Genomic DNA, 21,040 nt, shown 5'->3' with positions numbered 1-21,040 from the left:
TCCAAACAAATGCATAACATTGTGACATGAACAACCATTAAAGGAACCACAAATTTAAGTTTCAGTTATTTGATTCAATAAAAAGAACCAGCTCATTAGTGTCATTAGTTCATGATTCAGAAACTGGGTGGATTATGTAGGTTTATGATTCAATTTATAGAACTGACTCATTACAGTCAATCAGACTTCACTTGTCACACTTTATGTAAATTCAAAAAGTGTTGCGGTGTCAATGAAAAAGTGTTTAACCCTGTAAAGCATGACATGCAAAATCTATGTTTCGTATTAAATTTGATGCGTCAGGCTTTTATTTTAAAAAGCGAAATTTTAGTCAGGGCCAAACTGAGCAAACATATTTGGTGCAATTGCAGTTATTTATATGGCTATTTTTGTATGTAACAATATAGACTACATTCATGTCTTAGTAAGATGAGTTTTAAATTCTTATTTAATCAATAAGGCTCTGTAATTGTGGCAGACAAAACATATTCAAATGCAATGCTATAAAATGATGATTGAGAGATGTACAAAAAAAAGTTACTGTACAAAAAAAAAATTCTGTCATCATTTACTCACCCTCATGTTGTCCCAGACCTGTAAGAGATTCTTTCTTCTGTTCAACACAAAAGAAGGTATTTAAAAAAAATGTTGGTAACCAGACAGTTGTCAGTAGCCTTTGGCTTCCGTGGAATAAAAAAAAAAAAAGACTCACATAGATGTTTGGAACAACTTGAGTGTGAGTAAATGATGACCAAATGTAAATTATTGGGTGAACTGTCCCTTTAAGAAAACTTGTGGTATTTAGTAGTATGAGCTCGGAAGAGCAGTTAATGGAAACAAACACCATTCAGTGCCATTATGTTAATTCAACCATGGTTCGCAACTCACAACTGGTATTCACATACAGTATACTGCTTCACTTTCAAAACCACATGCATCAAATCAAGGAATATATAATTAAGTGAAATAATGAGGTAAATATGTGAGCAATTTGAGAACATTAAAACGTATTTTAAACATTTCCACAGAATTATTATGCTACTGCCAGAAGAGGAAGAAAATCCCTAGTCCTATATTAAGAAAAAGAAAGGAGTCAGAGAGAATTACATGATGAATAATTTTTTTTTACCTGGTCTTCACAACATCCAATGGGTGCATCAAGCAAATCTCCACAAGACCTATAGAGGACAAGAATCATAAGTAATTATAACACCTCCCTGCTAAAACTGACATAAATCAGTCATTAAAACGGGACATGAGCACAACTGAACATGTTATTATTCGCTCACAGGCCATTAAGCTGTCATTACCAAATGCCAAGCTTTCTTTCCTTCTCTTTCAATCTCTCTTGTCATATTTCACTGAGCTTTTTCAGCAATATTTCAGCATAATCCGGTTTCATTCAAGACCATTCAAGCCTTATTGCATAGTACAGTGAATTTTGAACTGCATAATCATCCCAAACACAGCTTCATTTCAAACACTTCAGGATCCTGCCAAATGCAAAGTCTTTCGAGACCTGATCCACAAATATTTCCCCACGTTAAAATGGTGATGCATTATACACCACAATCCATATATTTGTAAATACAAATACAAAGACGCAGATGTTTGTGTGATTCCATTCACCGTCTATCCGGGTGCATGTGTGTGTGTGGTTTGTCTGTCTGTATTCGGTAGACGGAGGGGTTTCCCACTCGCAAATCCCTATGTAACAGTCCCCTGAACTCGCATCCGACAGGAGCTGCTTGGCCAGCAGCCACCTTCGTCACTCTGATCTTGTTTTTGCCTCCTTGCCACTCCACTGCAACTGACAAGCGTGCGGTAAGGGATCTGGCAACAAAATGGCCTCCATGCAGAGATGTGGGACGTTGCGCTCGCCTGGCCTGCAAGTCATTACCATCATCCATTTTATTCGGTTCCAATGTGCTGATGGACGTAAAATCCCAAAGTATTTTTGAACCCTATTTTATCTGGACCGGCCCACAGAGAGGCTGCCGTAATGGCCTTCCTAATGCCAGGACTCCAGTTCATATGCGCTCGAGCCATGACAGAAAGGGTGAGGGCTGTTTAACATGGCAAATACTTTGTATGTTGTTACCACACAGATTGGGTTCCATTCAACAGAGACACTGAACAACAGCTGAAACCGTAACTGTGTTGGGCACCAAGTTATGTAAATAGTTAACAGCACAAATCAGTATCTGTTTAGCACTAAACAGTTCATAGAACACGTTGTTTTTGTTCAAGGTAGCTGTAAACAAGTATATCGAGGGGGTGTTTGACGAGTGCAATTTGTCGCAACAAGATCTTAGAGGCACTTTTGTGCAATTATGCATCTGCAACGCAACTCTCGACTCCGTTTGAGCGTTTACTTTAATGGTTTCCCTCACAGATTCCTCAATGTGTACACAGCTGTTGAGAAATATGGTCCCGTTCTAATTTCTTCCATTAAAAGTATTGTCCATAAACAAGACATTGCCTCCTTGGGGATTTTCCAGGAAAGTAATAATCAAGAGAAATTCCAGAGAGGAACTGCAGTCCACCATTATGACTTAGCAAAAGATACAAACAAAGGTGACACAAACAGGCTTGTGTTGTCTTTTTGCATGTTACCTGTCATGAAAAGAGTGTCTTTTGAACAGAGAATATGGCATATTCATAAGCAAATCCTAGCAGTAGGACACGCTGAGGTGGTGCGTTTCATTTCAGGCCTGATATAAGTTTGTGGAAGGTGCATCAGTCAGACAAAAATGAGGAGAAAGGAAACAAATTAGGTATGTCATAGTCTCCCTGTCGCCCAAGGTGCTATAACACAGTACCGTTTATCATTAATTAATCACAGCTGCCGGGGCATCACAGGGGAAAATAATGTTACGCACTCAGGAGACATATGTTTTCCATTTCAGCACTCTATCCATCCTGAGGAAATAAAAGAGAAGGAGGCCTGGGAGAGTCATCTCTGACTGCAGTGAGGCAGCTGGAGGAATAGACCCATCTATACTTGACGCTGAGCTGGAGCGGTAATGTCATTTTAAGGGATGTGTCTATTTAAAATGCCAAACCACTTTATCAACATTTTCATTTCAGTTAATTAATTACAAAAATGTTATCAAGTAGGACATGGTCCTGTAAAAACATTGTTATCAAGCTATTATTTACCTCACATTTTAGAGGTAGTTTATTGTTCAGAATGCAGGAAACAGAATGCAAAACTGCTCTTCAAAATGAAATTTAAGCAGTTAAATTAAAATAAAATAAAATAAAACCTTTTTAACTAGATTAGAAAGGTTTCTATATTAATAAATAAAAACGTTGAATGCATTACAAGGCATGTTTAAAAGTAAAAAGAATTTGAAGGTTTTTAGACCTTTTAAACAAATTAACACATTGATCTGTCTGTCCATATAATACAATATATATATATATATATATATATATATATATATATATATATATATATATATATATATATATATATATATATATATATATATATATATATATATAGAGAGAGAGAGAGAGAGAGAGAGAGAGAGAGAGAGAGAGATTACATTTTAGACCAAGATAAAAAAAAAAAAAAAATTCCAGAATACCATTAACTGTAAAATTTGTCCTATGCCCTGTAATTCCAATTAAAATTTGATGGGTGTGGCCAATTTAATTCAACCCCTAACTAATGAATAAATAAGTTTTTTTTTTTTTTTTAATAATCAATATTCAATTTTAATAATATTTAAAATTACTGGGATATTCACAGGGTAAAATGCAATAGTGTAACTGACACTATAGTGTAATTGAGGTCTTTAGCATCCTTTTTAGCAATTTAGCCTCCCACGCCGGCGATTCCGGTTCAGATACCGCTTGGAACGGGTCGAGTATGACATTCGGTGACGTTGGTCCAGATGGGAGTGAGGTTTAGGCAGGGTGAGTGTAACAGACGTAGGCCAGTAAGAGCTGTGCATGTAAACCTCACTCCCCTGGCTTGAGGCACGTTAGAGGCACATTAGCGACTTACACTAGCGGCTGCGGTCTTTAGCGTCGTTGTTAGTGCTTCCACCTCCACACACCTGAGACCCCGATTTGAATCCCACTCGGACTGGGTCGAGTAGGAATGGTTACATTACAATAGAGCTCCAGATGTCAACGTGACTCATACAACATACTTAACGAACATACTTAACGCCATATTGGCAGGCAGGAAGAGCCAGGAGCGAAATTTGAAATGAATTATGCCAACATGAGTTTCAAGACAACAGAGTTCACTGCACACTTTAATATCAATAATCACTTTTTTATGTTAAAAGACATAGACCTGTCCTGTACTTAGCAAAACTTTACATTAAAAGATCCATATAGTTCCCCCAGGGTGCTTTTCACGTGTATCGATAAAGGAACAGATAGATTTCCTGTCAGGACACCTGTTGCACCAGCAATTTACAACTAGCCTAGTTTTGACATAAATGAGCACCAAGTTACAACTTATGCACAACTAAATATTTTTGTGTTGCACTATTAAAATAAGTTAAAGCCTAAATAAACGAAATATTTACGGAAGCCTCCAATCAGGAGTAACGTTAACGGATAGAACGGATAGATAAAATATACTGAACTACATCAATAAGCTTGTTTTACATGACAATTCTTTACACGTATATGATAATGCTGACATATACATGTACATTTTTAGATAAAACATGAATAGATTATTAATGTTAGCAGTCCAACTATGTTACTAACATGGTAACTATGTTACACAACCCCGTCCCAAACAGCATGCCACTATGTGCATCTGTCCCATTGGTTGTGCATGTCAAATTAATGTTTTTATCATTAGTTAAGTGAGGCAACGGTAGTTAGGTGAAGAATAAAATCATGGCATTTCAACAACTTACTATGATAAAATAATTTCCCCTTTGCTTTCCCGCCGCCTGTTCTGGCATCCTGGCTCACAGCAGCTCTCCACCATGTCGAAATGGTTTAAACAGTCTGGTTTTACATAATTTTTCGACCAGTATAGACACCATTGCTACAGCCGCTGTAGCGCTCCCCTGATTGCCTGCCAAAATGGCTGAATTTAGGCTGCGTAATGTCAACCCCCAAAGCTCTATTGAAACCACTTAGCATATTATCACAACTTCAATTCCATTTGTCTATTTAAAAAAAATAATATCTGGCTTACAATGAGGCACTTACAATGAAAGTGAATAGGGTCAATCTGCAAGCATGTAAACACACAGTCAATGATTTTAGCATGGGAAAAAAGTTTATTTTCTGTTAGGGTTAGGGTTAGAAAAACTTTCTGTACATTTTTGCCATGACAAGAAAACAACTAAAACACCTAAAAGGACCATTAAAATGAGAATTACTGACCTTACATCAAATATTACCACACTGTAAAAAATTATTTAGAAAAAAGTTAGCTGGTTGCCTTAAAATTGACTTCATTGAAATTGAAATTTTGAGTTAACACAATGAACATTTTTTTTAGATTCGACAACCTTTATTAAGCATATTGGGTAATTGTGTGTGTTTTATTTCTGATGATGCAGTGAAACATGCCAAATAGTGCTATTTTCATGATTTATCAATTTTTTTATGTGGTTCAGATACAAAAATATTTTGAGTTTCTATTTATTAAACAAATTTCCTTCATTGTATTAACTCAAATTTTTAATTTCAATAAACTCAAAATTTTAAGGCAACCAGGTTACTTACTTTTTTAAGTTAAACCAACAAAAAACAACCAACATTTTTTACAGTGCACAATAATTAATTTAGGACCAGTCAAAATCCCACAAGTGCAGTTGACTGAGCTTAATTTGTGTTGAACCCAGAATATTCCATTAAATTCTGAATTTTGTTGAACCCTACAGGACTAGAGGTTTGTTTGACAGGAATGCTATTTCATGACCAACAAAAGTTTTTTGATCTAAAAACACATGCTACTTAGCAAAATCATGGTCACTATTGAGGTAGACGTGGAGAAGGCTTGAATCCGTGTGAACCCTGTTGCTACTCTGGACTGTACAAGAGGGGCTCGTAGAGGATCAAAGGTAGGAAGCAGTGAGTAGTTGAGAAAGCCTGTCACTCATTTGAGTCTAATGAACTCCATGTTTGGGCGGAAAAGAAAAGAACACCCTAGTTAAGCAGCAACACTTAAGAGTTATCGTTCTAAGAGCTTCCAAAGAGGGGGAAATGCACAAACAAGGTGAGAGGGCCAAATAATAAACCACAACCATCACTGGCATATTCCATATGGGTGGATTTAGAGCAGAAAAAAGACAATTAGATGGAGGGCAAGAGATGGAGAGACTGAAGGGGTAAGCAAGACTTTCTCTACACAACACTAGCAAGTAATAACAATTTTTTTAAGTGGCCGCAATCTGTGCTTATAAAAAAAGAAAGCCACTATACAAAGAAATTAACTAATGATGTTGTTGGCCAAGAAAGTAATGGAATGGGGACCATAATGGGAACAGGGCTGGCATCAGAGTGCTAGAGGAGAGATGATCCACTCATGAAATATTTGTCCTTGGTTCTGTGAATTTTAACGACAAACCAGGATGGGAACAAGATCTCGACAATAGGGCTGGGTAACAGCCGATTAACTGAAAACTTAATTTTTATCTCAAAAAGATCACAATTTAACTCTTTGCCAGTTTGTCCTGCACAGCTAAATCTATAGTCTGAAGTCAAAAGATACATATTTTAGCAGTTCACTGTCAGTATTTAATCTAATGAGATAAAAAAGCAACATAATTCAAAATAATGGCAAGGAATCCTTTTATATATCGAATAGCTTGATTCACAAATTGATCCAAAAGATTGAAGTCAAAAGATCCAAATTTTACCAAAGTTTGCTATCCAAATGTAATCTGAGATAAAAATTGACATCATAAATGAAATATAACACCATAAACTGAAATTGTATAAAATTCCATTAAATTTTAATTTTAATTAAAACTAATTAAAACCTTATGAAAACCTTATGTAAATTTGATATATTGCCTTAGCAACTAACGGAAATAAAATAAGTACTAAAACGGAAATAATGACAAATACATCAAATTACAAAAACTTAAACTAAAATTCAAATGAAATGAATACTAAAATAGTATATAAATAATAATAATAATAATAATAATAATAATAATAATAATAATAATAAAAAACACTTGTGTACCCAGTTCTATTGGATAATGTTCAACCCCGCCGTTTCTAATTTCTTCTGTATTCCTACTATGCTGCAAGGTTCAATAATGTTGTTTACCCAACAAAATAATTTTCACTGGGGTTGGTATAAGAACAGAATAAGACAGGTCCGCCATGTGTGGTGGTTGTGGAGGAGGGCATGAGTTCACTATTTGCATGTTTCCTTGACAGCTGAATACAAGCGAACAAACTCTCATGATGAGCATGTCGAGATTAAATTCACTATGCAGATGCAAGCAGGGGCGTGGGACTGGGGGGATAAAGGGTACCGAGTAACCAGGGCCCGAGGCAGGGAAGTCCGTTTTCTATACATACACATACATGGTACGGGGGCCCAGCAAGATGGTTTGTACCCAGGGCCCAAAATTTGGTGCTACACCACTGGATGCAAGGGATACCATTAGACACCTTATCAGATCTTAAGCCAGGCATAGCATTATAATTGAGTAATATTATCTGAATTTAATCGGATGGAAAACATGAGCCATGTTTTTTTTTTCACAGTACTTCCTGATGAATGATCAGCTACAGTATCTACCTAAAATAGCAATGCAAATGACAACTCAACCACAGAATTGATACGAGCAGCTGCGACAGCAACATCTAAGATGCAGGCAATCCATCAAAAAGAGCATAATCAAACATGATCAAGAACCAGCTCCCTTCTGATCCAAAATTATCTGTAGGCTTTCCCATCCAAACGTTGAGCTGCACTATGGGATTTCTGTGGCTGTCAGCACATGCTACTGTTTGATCTTGTGCTTTAAGTGGAGAGTGGAGAAATAGAAAGTCTCTCTATGAACCCCAATGCAATATTGTCATTTAGTCAAAGTTCAGGGAGAAATTGACCTGCCATCTGGTTGGTGTTTTAGGCTTAGTTCCGCCTTAGTGAGTGACATATCATTGAGTTCCATTATTTGCCGTGTCTTTTGTCTCTGAATCACAATAGCACTGACAGTTTCTGTCAACTGTGGCGTCTACACCCGCAGTTACAAGCGAGAGAACAGCCACACGTGTATTGCAACAGACTGACACGGAGAGGCGATTGCCCTAAAGATGCTTTCTCATATTACACTCTGCAACAATTAAACCAATACATGTTTGAATTTATTATTGGAGATATTGTCTGACTATTTTAACATATGCCTTTTTCATGATCAACTTTTTTCATACATAAAGTTTGGCATGAGGTTTTCCAAAATGAGGAATGGTAAGACCACACTGTGCAGGAAGTCTGTGTATATATATACACACACACACACACACACACACACACATACACACACATACACACACATACACACACATACACACATACATACAAACACACACTCACCTAAAGGATTATTAGGAACACCATACTAATACTGTGTTTGACCCCTCTTACCTTCAGAACTGCCTTAATTATACGTGGCATTGATTCAACAAGGTGTAAAAGCATTCTTTAGAAATGTTGGCCCATATTGATAGGATAGCATCTCGCAGTTGATGGAGATTTGTGGGATGCACATTCGGAGCACGAAGCTCCCGTTCCACCACATCCCAAAGATGCTCTATTGGGTTGAGATCTGGGGACTGTGGGGGCCATTTTAGTACAGTGAACTCACTGTCATGTTCAAGAAACCAATTTGAAATGATTCAAGCTTTCTGACATGGTGCATTATCCTGCTGGAAGTAGCAATCAGAGGATGGGTACACGGTGGTAATAAAGGGATGGACATGATCAGAAACAATGCTCAGGTAGGCCATGGCATTTAAACAATGCCCAATTGGCACTAAGGGGCCTAAAATGCGCCAAGAAAACATCCCCCACACCATTACACCACCACCCCCCAGCCTGCACAGTGGTAACAAGGCATGATGGATCCATGTTCTCATTCTGTTTAGGCCAAATTCTGACTCTACCATCTGAATTTCTCAACAGAAATCGAGACTCATCAGACCAAGCAACATTTTTCCAGTTTTCAACTGTCCAATTTTGGTGAGCTTGTGCAAATTGTAGCCTCTTTTTCCTAATTGTAATGGAGATGAGTGGTACCCGGTGGGGTCTTCTGCTGTTGTAGCCCATCCGCCTCAAGTTTGTTCGTGTTGTGGCTTCACAAATGCTATGCTGCATACCTCAGTTATAACAAGTTGCTCTTCTATCAGCTTTAATCATTCGGCCCATTCTCCTCTGACCTCTAGCATCAACAAGGCATTTTCACCCACAGGACTGCCACATACTGGTTTCTCCCTTTTCACACCATTCTTTGTAAACCCAAGAAATGATTATGCATGAAAATTCAAGTAACTGAGCAGATTGTGAAATACTCAGACCGGCCCATCTAGCACCAACAACCATGCCACGCTCAAAAATTGTTTAAATCACCTTTCTTTCCAATTTTGACATTCATATTATATATATATATATATATATATATATATATATATATGAGAGGTGGGCATAAATAAAAAAAATGAATCTAGATTAAAATGGCTCATCTGAATTCTTCCAAAGGCTTTCAGAATGTGTGTGCTACCCTCTCACATATGTTACGCTATAACAGTACAGACTGCTCACGGTTTTAGTTTCACGGTTTCAGTACGGTTCTGTATTTATTGTGTTCAGGGGAAAAAGGACTAGTGTCAAATAAAAATAAAGAAAATAAGAACAAAGAACTTAAATACAAGCAGCAGCACAAATAAATACCATTGAGCAAAGATACTAATAAAATAAACAATGCTTTTCAGGTTTGTCAGGTGGGTCTAACATTAATTTTTAGGTAGATAAATTGAATAAAGTAATCAAATGTTAAATAATTGCATATTTCACTGTTTAAATTAAAGATTAATCCTTAATAAACTTACACAAGCTATTAAATCAAGAGCAGTGAGTGATGTCCTTATCTTTTGTTTAACATTTAACAGAGTAAAGGTTACTGTCCCTTTAAGACCTAATGCAGGTATATGCGTCATCTTTCTCGACTGTATACAGTTCATATAAGGCATATTCAGACTGTCTTCTAAGATACTCATCAAGATGGACATGTTGACATACTTTTTGTGTGAGTTTGTCCGTTCAAGCGTAAGACTGGAAAGAGAACTCAATATTTGCACGCTGTGAGACGTTTGCACGCTCTCGGATGAGTGCACAGAGATAAATCTTCTCACAGAGCGCATGAGTTCTCATTCTCATGATATATATAGTTCACTGCGTTAACGTGAGACTTTTATCAGACGATTAAAAAAAAAATAACGACGTTAATCTATTCTCAAAGTTGGGTTGGAAGCTGGGTCTATACCAGCGGTGCCGTCATATATATATATATATATCACAATGTATGATTTTTTAACTATTTATTTGTATGATACAGCTGCAAATAAGTATTTGAACACCTGAGAAAATCAATGTTAATATTTGGTACAGTAGCCTTTGTTTACAATTACAGAGGTCAAACGTTTCCTGTAGTTTTCACCAGGTTTGCAGGAGGAATTTTGGTCCACTCCTCCACACAGATCTTCTCTAGATCAGTCAGGTTTCTGGCCTGTCGCTGAGAAACACAGAGTTTAAGCTCCCTCCAAAGATTCTCTATTGGGTTTAGGTCTGGAGACTGGCTAGGCCACGTCAGAACCTTTTTATGCTTCTTACAGAGCCACTCCTTGGTCATGTTGGAAGACCCAGCCTTGACCCATCTTTAATGCTCTAACTGAGGGAAGAAGTTTGTTCCCCAAAATCTCAGAATACATGGCCCCGGTCATCCTCTCCTTAATATAGTGCAGTCGACCTGTCCTATGTGCAGAAAAACACCCCCAAAACATGATGATACCACCCCATGCTTCACAGTAGGGATGGTGTTCTTGGGATGGTACTCATCATTCTTCTCCCTCAATACATGTTTAGTGGAATTGACCAAAAAGTTATATTTTGGTCTCATTTGACCACATGACACTCTCCCATGGCTCCTCTGGATCATCCAAATGGTAATTAGCAAACTTAAGATGGGCCAGGAGATGTGCTGGTTTAAGCAGGGGACACTTTTGTGCCATGCATGATTTCAAACCATGACGTCTTATTGTATTACCAACAGTAACCTTGGAAATGGTGGTCCCAGCTAATTTCAGGTCATTGACCAGCTCCTCCCGTGTAGTTCTGGGCTGATTTCTCACCGAGGTGAGATCTTGCATGGAGCCCCAGTCTGAGGGAGATTGATGTTTAGCTTCTTCCATTTTCTAATGATTGCTCCAACAGTGGACGTTTTTTCACCAAGCTGCTTGGCAGTTTCCCCATAGCCCTTTATACACACGCACGGGCACACACAGAAGGTGTATGGTTGTATAGTGGTGCTATAAAGGGACATGATTTAAAGGGGACATCAAATAATTAATAATAAAAATTCTAGATAAACTAGGTCATAGCTGGATGACTAGACGCTGAGCATCACCCTAACACACTAAAACATTAGCAATGTTGTATTATGAGTTGCCTAAAGCATTGATCTTTTGTCAGCTAACTAACAAATGTTAATAGAAAACTTAGGAGTAAGATAAGGACAGCCCATAGAGGCGTTAACACATGGACTCCAGGCAACTGTTCATCATCATGCATTCATAATAGCCTGATATCTTCCCTGATTGAAGACCATACATCACCACAGTTGAGATCGCTATCTTGCAGTTGGTCTTGGCTCAGGCAAGTACCCAACTCTTGCTCCCACGCAAAAGTGAGGAAGGAAAATAGCGCAGTGACAGTAAATGATTGCTCAACATGCACAGGTGTCATCAATCATCCAGAGACATTGACTGAGTGAGCAGATTTGCCCTAAAAGCCTATAAGAAAAGGTTAGCGTGTAAGAGAAGGGGGCGTTCACTTGAAATACAGTGTCACGAAAGGGGACTGTCTGAAGTTGAGGTTGTAACTGAAGCTAACTACCAGTACCATAACTATTATCGGTGTTCATTGACTAAGACAGCTGTTGGCATTGGCTTGTCAGCTACATGGGTTACAGTCACACTTGAGCTACTTCAAACCAGGCAGAAAATGCTCTTGGCTCAATCTACTTATAGAGTTACTATGATAAACCCTCACTCCTAATTACTTGTATTATAGTTCTTTTACATATCTAAAAAAATTATATTGCAAGTGCTAATACTTCTTGTTGACACAACAATCAATGTTAATGGCCTGGCATGACATGACATGCTGGAAAAGTCAAGTTGTGCAGCCATCTGTGAAATAATAGTGATGGTTTCAACATATTGCTGTTCATGACGCTTCTCAAAAATTATTTTACCAGATAATTCTAATAAATGTTTCCTTGTCTGATATAAATCTTGTTGACATCAACATTAAGACACCTCTGAACTTTTTTTTCCCCTAAGATGGCTTTTGATGATTCTTTCTAATTTGGCAATCTGGGAATTGCGTATCAGGCATTCCTTTTCACATCAGTCCAGGGTGACGAGGTTTGGCCGCGTTCCCGCTTCCACCAGTAGCTAATCGAGCACACCCTCATCATCGGTGACACCTCCACACTAAACCTCGTGAATATGGCTTCTCAAAACACACAGACACAGGAATGCTAAACATACAGGCGGCACGACCGCACTGCACCATTTGTCATCCTGACTAACAATGAACATCTGATTAGCCATCAGAGGCTCGAAACCTCACACCGACATCAGATTCCAGCACTGGCTCACAGAGGAGAAAAAACTAGGTGAAGTGTGAGCCAAGCCGATAAGAAGTTCACTACTATATTTCTGTGCTTATATATACAGTCTTGTTCAAAATAATAGCAGTACAATGTGACTAACCAGAATAATCAAGGTTTTTAGTATATTTTTTATTGCTACGTGGCAAACAAGTTACCAGTAGGTTCAGTAGATTGTCAGAAAACAAACAAGACCCAGCATTCATGATATGCACGCTCTTAAGGCTGTGCAATTGGGCAATTAGTTGAAAGGGGTGTGTTCAAAAAAATAGCTGTGTCTACCTTTGACTGTACAAACTCAAAACTATTTTGTACAAACATTTTTTTTTTTCTGGGATTTAGCAATCCTGTGAATCACTAAACTAATATTTAGTTGTATGACCACAGTTTTTTAAAACTGCTTGACATCTGTGTGGCATGGAGTCAACCAACTTGTGGCACCTCTCAGCTGTTATTCCACTCCATGATTCTTTAACAACATTCCACAATTCATTCACATTTCTTGGTTTTGCTTCAGAAACAGCATTTTTGATATCACCCCACAAGTTCTCATTTGGATTAAGGTCTGGAGATTGGGCTGGCCACTCCATAACATTAATTTTGTTGGTTTGGAACCAAGACTTTGCCCGTTTACTAGTGTGTTTTGGGTCATTGTCTTGTTGAAACAACCATTTCAAGGGCATGTCCTCTTCAGCATAGGGCAACATGACCTCTTCAAGTATTTTAACATATGCAAACTGATCCATGATCCCTGGTATGCGATAAATAGGCCCAACACCATAGTAGGAGAAACATGCCCATATCATGATGCTTGTACCTCCATGCTTCACTGTCTTCACTGTGTACTGTGGCTTGAATTCAGAGTTTGGGGGTCGTCTCACAAACTGCCTGTGGCCCTTGGACCCAAAAAGAAAAATTTTACTCTCATCAGTCCACAAAATGTTCCTCCATTTCTCTTTAGGCAAGTTGATGTGTTCTTTGGCAAATTGTAACCTCTTCTGCACATGCCTTTTTTTTAACAGAGGGACTTTGCGGGGGATTCTTGAAAATAGATTAGCTTCACACAGACGTCTTCTAACTGTCACAGTACTTACAGGTAACTCCAGATTGTCTTTGATCATCCTGGAGGTGATCATTGGCTGAGCCTTTGCCATTCTGGTTATTCTTCTATCCATTTTGATGGTTGTCTTCCGTTTTCTTCCACGTCTCTCTGGTTTTGCTCTCCATTTTAAGGCATTGGAGATCATTTTAGCTGAACAGCCTATCATTTTTTGCACCTCTTTATAGGTTTTCCCCTCTCTAATCAACTTTTTAATCAAAGTACGCTGTTCTTCTGAACAATGTCTTGAACGACCCATTTTCCTCAGCTTTCAAATGCATGTTCAACAAGTGTTGGCTTCATCCTTAAATAGGGGCCACCTGATTCACACCTGTTTCTTCACAAAATTGATGACCTCAGTGATTGAATGCCACACTGCTATTTTTTTGAACACACCCCTTTCAACTAATTCAACTAATTGCCCAATTGCACTGCCTTAAGAGCGTGCATATCATGAATGCTGGGTCTCATTTGTTTTCTGAGAATCTACTGAACCTACTGGTAACTTGTTTGCCACGTAGCAATAAAAAAATATACGAAAAACCTTGATTATTCTGGTTAGTCACATTGTACTGCTATTATTTTGAACAATACTGTAAAAGTACAAAAACTTTTAGCCAAAACTGGCTTATGATTCTAATGATTTATTAATTATAAATCTCATGCGTGCATAGGGATCACCATAGTTTTGCTCCTGGATTCTAATTGGTCAATATATCTTACACAATGCATGTTGTCAGTGTGCATTTAATTGTAACTTTTAACCTTTGTTTGAATGCTATAACTTTGTTGTAGCAGAACTTAATACATTTGCCTAACAACATTTTTTAATTACAATATCTGGGCTTTTATGATAAAATGTTTATTTTTATAATGTGCACAGTCGAATATAGTATTACTATATGACTATATTCATGTATACATTTTGTCTTATATCTTTGAAAAAGCATTTTAGGAGGAAAGCATACTGTACAAATATGCATACCCGAATATTGAAAGAACAAACAATGGAGAACATTAAAGGTGCCCTAGAATGATTTGAAACAATATTTTTAATTGTTCTCTGATATCTAAATAGAGGTTATGTGGCTTATTTAAAGTTAAAAAAAAGTCCAGATACAGTTCTACAGGTCCATTTACAACCCTAGAAATTGTCCCTAGGATGTAATGCTCTGTTTTTGCCTTATTCGGAAGGGTCATGAATATTAATGCAGAGGTCTGCTCTCTGATTGGTTGTTTCATTGCACTGCTGCTCAATGACAGCTAACACATCTATACCATCCATCATGGCAATGATGTGACAATGATAGCTTCTTAACTTTGAATCACTAACTGAACTGGTTAGTGCGTAAATATGTTGTTTGTACAGTAACATTACAGTTTGACAGTAGAGTACTGATTCAAACGCTGATTTATTTAGCCAAACAAAGTAATGTAGAAGCCACAATAGTCAGTGTCATGTTTACTACTCACCCGCTGCAAAATAATCATACTTCAGTTCTCAAAAATGTATATTTATTTAACAAATTCACTAAGCCAAATGACTATCGTTTCAACTTAGATGATGGAGAAGGTGACGTTAGCTACAAGGATCGAGTGAGCGATCTGTAAGCAAACAGTAGTAGTAAACATAGTTAGCTTCTGAGTTATGTGTTAATGATGAAATATAGGCTAATTAAGATTTCAATCTGTCAAAAGGGATCGACATACGTATCTACGGTTGTATTTTATGACAACACTGGCAGAAAATAATATTAAGCTTTGACATTTGACAAACTGTTATGTGTGCTACTTGGAGTTTCCAATACTCTTGCGTTAGATCTAGACAACACAGGGGATATTATCGTAATGATGTCTTACTAAGAAACTTTCAGTTTAATCAGAAATTGGTTCGACAGTCAAGAAGTGGATAAAATCACTACTTACTGTTTACAGGAATATGGTTGGAATTGGCCCTTTCTTCAGTTTTAGACACTGAGCGAATCCTGCGTGATATTGTCCCAAGTTAGAAATACTGTCTGTGGTGAAATGGGCCGAGGAAACAAAAACTTTGAATTAAATTGTTGGGGTATCCGATTGTAAATAAACATCAACCATGACTTTTGACATTCTTTATCTGTGGGAAGTGTATCAAAAGTCCTCACGTCCCTTGCACAGCCTGGGACATGACATTTATTTCCATGATCTGCCGTTTTTGCTATCCTCGCGTGACGCTTGCTTATCTGCTGAACTCCTGACGGCTGCACACTGCGCAGTTCTGCCTGACAATGAACATTGGCTGACATGCAAATGTTAGGGGCGTACATATTAAGGATCCCAGCGATTGTGTCACATGTGGCGTTATGTTGAAAATAGCCTGTTTTTCCATGGTGTTTTTCACAAACAAGATTTACAACAAACTAATTTTACAACAAACTAATTAATAATAATATTATTATTATTAGGGAAAGAAAAAACGAATACGAATAATTTGTCAAACATATTCATTTTTTCCCCCTTTCAATTGAAAGGTTTTATATGTCTACTACTGCACAGGTCTGAGGATTTTTTGCACATCTGAAACATTTCTCAATAGAGAAATTACATTCCTGTTTTTTGACCTGACACGACCTTACATTATGCACTATGTTCATGCCGATGGAAAATTGAGATCGAATCTTACAACACAGATGATAACATTTGTAACACATGATGCAAATACTGCAAAGACCACATATAAACATACAAGACAGACAGCAGAAAGGTTGGATATTAAATGCAAATCTTGCATTAACTGACTATAACCCTGCAGATACTAGAGATGTATTTGGAGTTGTAGTCCATTCTCTGGAAAAAGAAAACAATGGATCACTCACAGAAAAAAAGGCACAGAAAAAAAGGTAAAGGTGAAAAGGTACATCTTTATAACCTTTAATGGTACAAATTAATACCTTAAAGGACTTTGGTTGAATATGGCTATTTCTTCTAGCATTTTCTAGCCAAGAAGTTCAGTTCAGAAGAACGAGTTCAGAGTTACGATGATGTATTTTTGTAGGCTAAAGCCATCGTTCTGAAGTCAGTGGGTTTTTGGTTAAAGGGGGGGTGAAATGCTGTTTCATGCATACTGAGCTTTTTACACTCTTAAAGACTTGGATTCCCATCCTAAACATAGACAAAGTTTCAAAAACTAATGTTGGACGTTTGATGGAGTATTTCTGTGTTAAAAATACTCCTTCCGGTTTCTCACAAGTTTCGGAGAGTTTTTTTCGAGTATGGGTCGACTTGACATTAATAGACCGGAAGGTCCTTGTATGGGCCGTACGGGCTCTTCTCCCGGTAGGGTGTGCGCACGCGTGACTAGCGCAAGAGAGAAAATGCACGGCCGTAAATACTCTCTCAGCTGCAGATCCACTCGTCCGTGAACACTAATGTCGGTTATAGTCAGCGCCGCGCTCCACTTCATTCCTCCACTTTGACATTAAGCGACTTCAACGCTTCAGCACAGCATTCCGGGAAGGCAGCGCTGCATTTGAACCGATTTGAACGCAGAAATGCTTCAGTCGCATCGCAAAGTGGATCTCCACACTCCAAGAAGTGTGTTTTTGACGGAGCCGTCCCAGCGATAAAGGTTCGGTCCTGCTTTGGAAGTAGCCGGTAAGTAAACCTGCTTCAAATGTCTGTGCTGTTGCTTATCGTCGCGTATGTAAACATCAGTAAACGACACGATCGCGTGCTTCGTCATTCAAATGCGCTAACAGACTTCATTGCTGTTCTATGTAAGTTATAACGTTACACTAGGCTGACGTGCAAAACCGTTCTGCTCGCATACAATAGTCCATAAACCGAATCATGTCCTCATAAACTGAGAGTAAATACAGTACATGCCACAGAGACGGACGTCCTGCTGTTGCTGTTTCTATTTCAGCCTCCGAATTAGATTCTGGATCATATCTATTAGCTGAGATCGATAGCGTGGGTTTCTCCACGCTTGAGGACGTCACCGCTTTGCGCGCTCGTCATTCTTTAGCTCCGCCCACACGATACGCCTTCAGGCGCTCTGTTTTTTCCGGAAAGACTCGGTACAGCCCATATTTCTTTTACAAATATAATACAACTAAAGACTTTTCGGAGATATGAAGGATGCAATACTACTCTATAGGTACTCAAGATTGACTGAAACTGAGTGTTTCCCCCTTTAAATGACTGAAATCAGGTCTGGGGTTAACACAAGCTCAAGATAATAATATGTTTAATTTCTACAGCAAAAAATAAATAAAAAATACAACATACAACATACGTTTTTACATTGTTTCATCTCATCAAAAGCTATTTTTAACAAATATTTTAATAAGTTATACAAGATATAACTTTTTTTTAAAGTCACTTTAATGTAATTTAAGTTGAAATGACTTGAACAGAAGTTTAGTACATAATACAAGATAATTTGTACTTAATTTTAGGCTGCAAATTTTTGTTTCTTTTCTTTCTTTTTTACAGTGAACCAGTAATACCTCCTTGTGACTTTTTTTGGTAAAGCTTACTTGTCTTGAAAAATACTGTTGCTAACTAGTGGTAAAATAATATTTGACTACAGAGTCTGAGACTGGAGAGATTGTTGGGGACAGCTTCACATCAAACAAGAAAACAATATTGGGCACAATATTCTAAATCAACTTTTCAGGGGGAATTATTATAATTTTTTAAAAATAAATACTTAAAGATTTATTGGAAGCACGTGACCACAATTTAGTGTTTATTGTCTACTTGTGGCATTTTATTATATATATATGCCTCAAAATTCACAAAAGTTGTGAAGATTATCATGATAAACAAAATGTGTAAGAATCATACAATTTTCCAGTAGGAAAATCCTGAGTTTTGTTGAGGGAACTAGGGTGATGCAAACTTCCGGGTTGGCCTTGAAAACACGTCATCACTGCAGCACTCCATTGAACAATGGCAGCATAGTCTGCTAACAAATGTGGGACATAAATAATACAGCAAAGTGAAAACAATAACCCAATTTTTTCAAAGTATAGTCAGGGTATAGTTTCAATCTGGTTAAGGGCAAGCTATTAACTTAAGCTAGCTAGGCCAGATAGTGAAATAAATAAATAAATAAATGAACCCTATTAATTAACCCTAATTCCAAATGAAACATTGTAGTTGAACGGGACGAACAAAGGCTTACAAACCAGCTTACAATGTTTCTGCACTCCATTCAGAGAAGTCCAACACCTGAACAAGTTAACAAAACAAAAACCAACATATGCAAAATAGGCAGCCCACATTTACATTAACATTTCCACAGAAAATATACAGAAGGGGCTGTTGAAGTTAATGCACCATTTCCTCAAACTAGCCTAGCCACACACAATCTCGGTGCGATCTGATAAGCCGTTCACCATCAACTAAGGGTGGTTGGGGCCGCCGGCAACACGGCTCTGTGTGTGTGGGTGTCAGTTTCATGGCTCTTTTATGCGTTTCAACTGTTTGTCTGTGTTTTTGTTTATTTAAGCCAGTTCTGTGTTTTTCATGTTAGCTGGGCGTGCAGTTGAAGACTCAAAGAACACACTTTAATGTGTTCGTCTCGCAGTATAAAGTGATATTTTAAACAAATGTAGCTGATTTCATGTAGCTGTTGTTAAACATGTGATAAGTCTAAGGAAGTTAGTGTTTATCTGAGAAAAATGTATATCAAATTAAGTGCACAAACTGGCTATTGGCACACTGTATAGTCATGCTGTGCCCTGTATTATGTGTAAAACACAATATTTCCCATGTCAATCACCCCAGATGATGAGCTGTGTCATTACTGTCACCTAGTGGACAGTCATGAGAGAGTGAGAGGAAGAAGAGCGATAGACACACGATTTGTGATAGTGTGAAAAACATACACACCCAGAAGTTGCTATATTTTGCAAAACAACCATGGCCATCTTCACCTACCATGAAAACTAGAGTGAAGTGGAGTGTTTTGGGAAGTAACGGTGGCATGCAGACAAACAAATGAGAGTTTGAAGAGTGAAAGAATACAAGGACATGCTTCACGCTTTATTAGTTCTGCACTCAAGGGCGTTCACCAAAGTCCCTTAAAAAGAAAGTGAGAGCATTCAGCGGCCATCTTGATATCATCGCTATGCTATTTTCTATGTGGGTTAGTGCCTTTAATCTGCTCAAATTGGAAAAACCCGGAAAAAAGCTGTGAAATGTTGCAGCGAAACATTAAAATAGCAAAAAACAAAACAACAACATTATTATTATGTTCCAACTTCCAGTTTAATGTTCCAACTTGTACTGTTGGCCATTAATAGGAGTTTATGGCGCTCGATTCACTAAACATTACTGGCTGCTACAATTTGCCATATCTGATAATCTGATTATAAATTAGATGTACTGCCATTATGAATGGGATTTCACTTGATTTTTTACAATAAATCAGTTTTCGGATACTTTCCGGAAAAAGAAAATGGTTTGCTGGGAAAAGCAATTGCATATAAATCATATTATTTATAGAATGATAATATAATTTAAAATTAAATGAATAATACATCATACAATAAATGATTATCACAATTCATGAAGCAAACTCAAATTTCTGAAATGGTTTTCCACGCATAATTTTTAAAATTAAACTTTTATTATTTAGATAGGATAGGTAATAAAAAGTTATCACTACAGTACTACGTTTTTTTCTCAAGATTTACGCATTTCAATTAATAGTAAAATTCCATCAGATTGAATTTAATAATCCATATGTAAAAAAATAAAGAAAGATTATTCAATTAAAATATGTAAAGATTATTTCATTCAGTCTAATGGAATTTATTATTAAATGCAATGCGCAAATCTTGAAAAATGAATTACTTGAAATAATTACTGAATGAGATTAGCCTCATTTGGAACTATTAATTATGTCAAATGATAAAGAATTACCAACTGGCATTTTATTAACTAATCTGGACCACTTTTTCCCACTTTAAAATAATATTCCAGATAGTTCCTGAAGAGTGAATACTTAGTGAGGGCTTCACATATTTTTCTTTTTTATTAAAGG

General features: G+C 37.4%; 1 protein-coding gene across 2 annotated transcripts in view; it reads right to left on the bottom strand.

The window, feature by feature from the left end:
* The window catches only part of slc25a21 (solute carrier family 25 member 21), a 109,163-nt gene that overhangs the window by 34,824 nt on the left and 53,299 nt on the right, over positions 1-21,040 (bottom strand). For both annotated transcript variants that reach the window (XM_067455408.1, XM_067455409.1), the window contains one exon: positions 1,130-1,178. In XM_067455408.1, the coding sequence (XP_067311509.1) occupies positions 1,130-1,178 (49 nt within the window). The remainder of the gene's footprint in view (positions 1-1,129; positions 1,179-21,040) is intronic.

Source organism: Pseudorasbora parva, chromosome 10 (assembly GCF_024679245.1).
Source record: "Pseudorasbora parva isolate DD20220531a chromosome 10, ASM2467924v1, whole genome shotgun sequence".
In the NCBI taxonomy this organism is placed as follows: domain Eukaryota; kingdom Metazoa; phylum Chordata; class Actinopteri; order Cypriniformes; family Gobionidae; genus Pseudorasbora; species Pseudorasbora parva.
The sequence above is the reverse complement of the archived record's forward strand: the minus strand, read 5'-3'. Positions and strand labels throughout refer to the sequence as shown.